Consider the following 7348-nt stretch of genomic DNA (forward strand, 5'->3'; position numbering starts at 1 on the left):
CCATCCTGAATCAGTATTGGCTGGTGTTATTTCAGACGACTTATGCAGACATTCTCCTTGCAAACATAATGCTACTTGCGCAAATACTTGGAACGACTTCCAGTAAGTTAAAGAAATAAATTATAAGTATTATATAATTCAATAACAACGTCTTGTTTATCTGTCTATTCCAGGTGCGAATGCACTCGTGGTTACAAAGGCAAACGTTGCGAAGACATCGAATTCTGCCAACTCCAAGATTGTCCAACTGGATCCAGATGCCGCAACTTGGAAGATGGCTATGAATGTCTTTCCAATGCCACATTCTCTGGTCTGGACGCGCCTTTGGTATTCCGACCAGGTGCTTTGAAAGAAGGCAAAGATCCCATCATCAATCAACTCGCATCAGTAGACAAACTGATAGACAACAAAGATCAGTATTTGGGCGATGGAACAAATCTTAGAGATGCAAATCTTCAAGATCTTGCATCGAATGGGGTTTCGAGAGAGATTGAGGAGTATGGTTCTGGACAGGGACCTGTTGCACCTGAACGAATGGAGATTCATTATAGGAGCAGAGCTGGAGGCACCTTGATGCATATAAGGAATGATGATATGTATTTCGAAGTGGCTGCTCATAAGGACCAGGTAATAAAAAACAGCTTAGAATGACTTGAAACAGTAAAAAATTAATATTTTATTTGTTTTCAGATCACAATACTATCTCGAGTAAGTCAAGATGAACCTGATGTCACAGGACGATTCAGGAAAGATGAGCCTGACTTTGATTGGTCCAGGATTGTTATTACAATACGAGATGGTGTTTTAGAATCAGGTACATATTTTTATACACAAGAGTCTTGTTACGATTTTTATAAAAAGTCATTAGATCATAAAATATTTTTTTGAAGTAAAACTTCTTTAGGAGCAGTATAATTCGTGAGTTAATAAAAATGTCAGGATCGGAAGAATATTTTATCCCGTCACCCATAAATAATTGTAGTGCAAATGATCGCAAATAAATAATGAAACTAAGGAAAAATCTGCGCTGCGTAAGAAATGATAGCTTTGGCTATGTATGTTTTGTGTGTGATCGACTTTGGCTTCAAAGTGGCTTAGAAATATCAAATGATGCTCAAAAACAAATTCTTAATAATGTTTTTTGAATATTGATTCAAATAATCAGGTTGGATGTCAAACTTGTCGAAAGATATTAAATTCGGGTAAAATTCCCACTTTGTGTAAATTTAACGAGTTTGTATTTTCACCTATACCAAATTATCTACCTAAACTAGATACTGTATCTGAAAGGTTAATTTCACCTAGGTTGTGTTTCATGCAAATTAGACGATTGCGACATGCAAATGGACAATTTGGAATGTTTGGCCAAATTATAAATGTGCCTGTTGACATTAATAATATGGTTAATTTATTACCTCGTAATATTGATGATGATCATTGCATTAACTTAACGTTCACATAAAAAAGCAAATGATTCATAGATCAAGCTATGTGCAGGGCTTGATAAATAAAACAAATATAAAAGTATGGCTTCAATTTGTTAGGCAAGACGGATATTACAGCTGTTCAAGGAATGAGATTATATCATCAGCGAAAAAGTAAAAAAATACAAACAGTAAATGAATGTATGTTAATTTTAATTACATGAAGTTCTTCAAACACAATTGTTACAGGATGAGTGAAGTTACATAAACAATATTTGTTTAGGCGTTGTTTAACATAATCCACTGTGTGAATGAATATTATAGAATTTATTAATCAGCAATTACTTTAAAACGATCATGTCATATTTCAAGTACGACTTTGATTACATTATTGTTTGTAATATTATACATATTTTTAATGAATGCATCATAAATAATAATTTATAATTTATCATTATATAAATGTGTATAATGATTGACGACACTAATAAATGTGTGCATCACGAGTGTTACCATATTACTAATAAACATTATTCAAAATTTTTATATGATGTATTTATTTTTACTCAACTTAAATTTGCTACTTTATACAGTAGCAAATAAGTTTTACTTCAATCGCGTGTGATCCTTACGCGCACTCTTTTTTTAGACTAGATTCATATTTGTTATGAATTTTATAAAAAGTCATTAGATCATAAAATATAATTTTTTCCCCTAGGTTTTGGTGAATGGGAAATAGACAGCGCCCCACTAACCATGACAATAAACCAATCAGCATTCAACAACCTCTTTGATAAAAACACTGTGATCTATCTTGGTGGAAAAGAAGATGTAATTTTCGATGGTCTCTCTTACACCAGCCAAACTGAAAAAAATACCCGGCATGAAAATTTAGTGCCTTTCAGAGATAATAAGACTTATTACGAAGCCAGCGGTTTGTTGACCCATGGGAAAAATGGAGATTCGTTCCAGAATGGTGCAATGTTTAAGGGTTGTCTTGGAGAAGTCAGGATTGGAGAAACTTTGCTTGCGTTTTATCCAATTTTGGAAATGTATCCGAAGAACTGGACCTTGACGCATTATTATGAGTTGATGAGCCCGAAACCAAAGAATGGATGTGAGCTGTGCTTTAAGAATGTGAGTAATAATAAATGGTCTGATCTATACTATGACTAAAGTATTTATTTAAATTTTTGTTCTCCACAGGATTGCCAGAATGGAGGAACCTGCATCGATCCTCTGGACAACTACAACTGTAAATGTGCTGCTGGTTTTGATGGTGAAGATTGTTCCACAGACATCAACGAATGTGAGGATGCTAAGTGCGAAAATAATTCTAGATGCATTGACTTAATTGCTGAATATAAATGTGAATGTGATCCTGGTAAGGAAATATATTCAAAATTTACGTAACAGTTTTTATGATGTACATAATTCATTTCTAATTGTAATTTTATTATCAGGTTATTCAGGAGTCTTCTGCGAGCAAGAAATAAATGAATGTGAGTCCAATCCTTGCAAAAACGGTGGGACATGTGAAGATCTCATAGCAAGTTATTCTTGCAAGTGCCCCTCAGACTACGCAGGACCACAATGTGAGGCCTTAAGATTGGTAACATGTGCAAATGATCCTTGTCGAAACAGAAGCACATGCATTAATACCAGAAGTAAGTTATATATAGCAATATAATAAAAATACGTTTATAATAAATTCTGTTTAATTTGTTTTTAGATATGGTTACTGGAAATAATTTCACGTGTGAGTGTGCAAGAGGCTTCCAAGGTCCTTTGTGTGATACACCTTATTGTGCATTGGAACCGTGTAAGAATGGAGGGTATTGCAGAGTTATGCACGATCAAGTAAGAGTTTATAAACTAAATAAAAATAAAAAGTTGTTGTTTTATTGCATTAAAGAACCAGAGTTTTCTTTGAGATATGAATAAATTAACCGTGAAACCTAAGAATTGGGTTCTGGTTATCTAAGTCTGTATTAACATATAAAAAATTAAGACCAGAAGAAAATCTGATATACCTCTCCTTCCATTACATTCATATTATATTTCCTTAGTTAATAATATGGTTTTATATATAATTTAGGATCCTATGTGCGAATGTCCAGCTGGTTTCAACGGCGATTATTGCGAAAATAACATTGATGAATGTCTCGAACAACCTTGTATACATGGCGTATGCATTGACAGGGTTGCAGCTTTTGAATGCGACTGCTCTAATACAGGTAAAACAGTCGAGTTAATAGTTAAAAATTGATGTTAGTATTCAATAACATCAAATTAAAAGTTTGAATTTGTTAAAAACTGTGTTAAATACTTTGCAATAAATATATTTTTATATTTCATTATTCAAATCTTGGCTATGATGCAAACTTCATAGCAGTAAAAGATTTAAACAGTAAAATGAAAAACGGTAAAACAATTATTTTAATAGTTGAAAAGTGATGTCAGTATTAAGTTAAATCAAATTAAAAGATTAAATTCTTTAAAAATTAAAGCTAGCATTAATTAAATTTTTGAATACTTTGCTATAATATATTTTATAATTTACTATTCAAATCTTGGCTTTGATGCAAACTTCATAGCAGTAAAAGATTTAAACAGTAAAATGAAAAACGGTAAAACAATTATTTTATAGTTGAAAATTAATGTCAATATTAAATTAAATCAAATTAAAAGATTAAATGCTTTAAAATTAAAGCAAGCATTAATTAAATTTTTGAATACTTACTATAAATATATTTTTAACTTTACTATTCAAATCTTGGCTCTGACGCAAACTTCATAGCAGTAAAAGATTTAGACAGGAAGTGAAACAACGTTACAGTGAAATAATTTAATTAATATATTGATTATTGTTAATAAATAATGTTATTATGCAATTAAATCCGAAATCAAATTCAGCATCCATTAAATTGTAACATTTATAACCAATATATACAAGATTTAAAAAAAAAATCTAACATAACCCCATATATTTTTAAGCAAATATTTAGTTTTATATAAGATATGTCTTGTTCTAAATTTAAATATTATTTCAGGTAATGTTTTGGTCTAAATTAAATTTATTTCCAGGTTATTCTGGTCCCTTATGTGAACGAGACATTGATGAATGTGCTTTGACAAAAGTTTCTTGTGGTAAAGATGGTTTCTGTCATAACACTCCTGGATCATACAGGTAAATTTTTTTTATATATTCAATTTACATCCAAGTAAATAAAGTTGGAATAGTTGTGGTCAGCTAATTAGTCACCCAAAAGAATAAAGGTGCATGTCTGGTTTTTGTGTGACATTAATTATGTAATGAATTCTTATGAATTTTTTAAATATAAGGCTTTTGTTAGATGCTAAATTTAAAGCATTTCTCAATTAAGCAAACGTCTTGATGGAACCTATCAAGTTGTTTGTCACCCACAGTACCCAAATTTACCAGAAAGTTTTACAGATAAGAATGCAGTATATATATTTTAAAGCTTATATTAAACCACAAAGATCGCTAACACATCTTGAGATGCCATACTAATGCAGAATCCTAAAAATCATAAAAAAGTTAGTGAGACAAAATCATCATTGGTATTAACAATTCTAATTATTATTTCTGTTACTCGTGTGACAAAATCACAGTTGATATTGACCATTCTAATAATTATTTCTTTTACTCACAATTAGTGTTGACACCATTCTAATTTTTTTTGTACCAGGTGTGTTTGTACGGCTCCATACTGTGGTTCTGGATGTCGCCTTTTAGATCCATGCACAACTGGTGAGAACCCGTGCAGGAATGGGGGCACCTGCACGCAAACCTGCACGGATCGACCGTCTTACGAGTGCACGTGCGCCGAGGGATTTGCTGGTGTTAATTGCACGGAAGAGGTAAGGAAAAAAAATATAATTGTAATTAGACCTAAAGTTGTTTTGGCTTATATCCTAAGTCTAATTCTTGTCGCTGTAATAACGATTTATATCTGTAAATAATTTCGATAAGTTTAAATTTCCTAATTATAAATCCAATTATCATTTATCCAGGTTAGCCTAGGAGGCCCCAGTGGTGCTGATATTGCTATAATAGTGGTGCCCACCGTAACAGTACTATTAGGTTTAGGAGCTGCCTTGTTGGGCACACTGTTAATTATGGCCAGGAGTAAAAGGGCCACCAGGGGCACTTATAGCCCAAGTGCGCAAGAGTACTGCAATCCCAGGCTGGAAATGGATAATGTACTGAAACCACCTCCTGAGGAACGGTTGATTTGATCGGGTGAAATAAGATAAGTAGAATAGAAATATTTATTAGTATATATATATATATATATATATATATATATATATATATATTAGGGTGGTCCTCAATGTGGACATTTTCAAAATTCCTTGCTCCCAAGGGCTCGAATGATTCCAAATTGATAAAAAACAATTCTCTGAATGTTTTAGCTCTTAATATTAACTTTTAGATAATACGCAATTCAATCAAACTTCGTATGGAAATAGCATGGAAAAATTTCGAAAATTAAAAATAAAAAAATGTTAGGTATAACTTAGCGACAAATTTTGAATAAAACTCATTCATTTGTTCTCTAAATTATATCTAAAAACATTTTTAAAATTTTTGAAATTTTTTTCATTTCCATACAAAACTTTGATTGAATTGCGCACTATCTAAAAGACAATATTAAGAGCTAAAAACTTTCAGAGAATTGTTTTTTATCAATTTAGAACCATTTGAGCCCTTGGGAACAATCGAAAATGTCCATATTAAGAACGACCCTAATATATATATATATATATATATATATATATATATATATATATAATTTTATGTCGAACTGGCAATTTAAATTTTTGGCACAAATACCAGACTTTTACTCGGTACTTGCAATTATTACTATATTATTTAAATCCAAAATTATCTATGCCAAGAAATATTACTATATGTAATATTTTTAATACTAAATGCAAAATCTAAATTGCCAAATTGCTAAAAGAAAGTTCGACAGACCTATTTTTATTATTATAGACCAAATTATCAGTTCTGCTTTAATTTTTGTCTTTTGTGAGAACAAATTAAAGTTATCTAAAGATTATTTATGTGTTAAATGTTGGTTGTTCACATTTTTATTTGATATTTGCAATATTTTATTTATTCATTTTTATAAAATTGCTTGTTGTGTTTATATTACGTTTAAATAATAGTTTATTTTATGATGCTTGCACAAAGTATACCAGACTGCAAAAAACGTTCCATATGACATCTATTTAAAAAAAAATTGTGAAAAGATACATTTGATACATTTTTTATATATTATGAATGAAACCAAAACCTTTGTAATTAAACTTATCAATAATTAAAAAATAAAATTAACTATGTTTTCCTATTTTAATTTCACATTATTTTTTTAAATGTTTTTAACAGTCTGGTGATATTTGCGTCCACATCTTCAAAATCACTTTGCAAGGTTTTAATAATGCTCAACAATTTTTTAAACAACAATAATGTGCACAAATTGTTATAATATAATTCTTAACTCAAAGCATAGTTTAAATTAATATTAATTAATTTAAGTATTATTTGTATGTTAAATAATTTTCTTCGTCTGTATATATAGATATAATTGAATGATTGTGTGGAAAATTATGAATTTTATTCATTAATTTGTAGTCTCGATAACGGGATAAAGCATTTTCAATATAACTAATAATATATAACTGATAATTCGAGGCTTGTATGTTTAATTAACAAATAAAATCAGATTAATGCTATTAGTAATCTTGTTAATTAATCTTGAGGCAGGTTAAGTTATTTACTCATGAAAATTTTATTTTCAAATTAGTAGTTTATTAATAGAAATGTCGATACATTTTTTAAATAAATTATTATGTTATAAAAATCGTCTAAATTTGTTTAATTAAAATATACA

General features: G+C 30.1%; 1 protein-coding gene across 1 annotated transcript in view; it reads left to right on the top strand.

Annotated features, from left to right (window-relative positions):
* Nucleotides 1–5706, top strand: part of LOC113377523 (protein crumbs-like) — a 44335-nt gene extending 38629 nt beyond the window's left edge. The window contains exons 27-37 of the mRNA XM_026617876.1: nt 24–102; nt 174–627; nt 691–814; nt 2143–2561; nt 2631–2808; nt 2888–3091; nt 3157–3284; nt 3523–3661; nt 4512–4614; nt 5138–5309; nt 5463–5706. Of these exons, the coding sequence (XP_026473661.1) occupies nt 24–102; nt 174–627; nt 691–814; nt 2143–2561; nt 2631–2808; nt 2888–3091; nt 3157–3284; nt 3523–3661; nt 4512–4614; nt 5138–5309; nt 5463–5687 (2225 nt within the window). The 3' untranslated portion in view covers nt 5688–5706. The remainder of the gene's footprint in view (nt 1–23; nt 103–173; nt 628–690; nt 815–2142; nt 2562–2630; nt 2809–2887; nt 3092–3156; nt 3285–3522; nt 3662–4511; nt 4615–5137; nt 5310–5462) is intronic.
* The last annotated feature ends 1642 nt before the right edge of the window (nt 5707–7348 follow it).

Source organism: Ctenocephalides felis, unplaced genomic scaffold (assembly GCF_003426905.1).
Source record: "Ctenocephalides felis isolate EL2017-DRISC unplaced genomic scaffold, ASM342690v1 CF-g0.4_SCAFFOLD_00845, whole genome shotgun sequence".
NCBI lineage: Eukaryota > Metazoa > Arthropoda > Insecta > Siphonaptera > Pulicidae > Ctenocephalides > Ctenocephalides felis.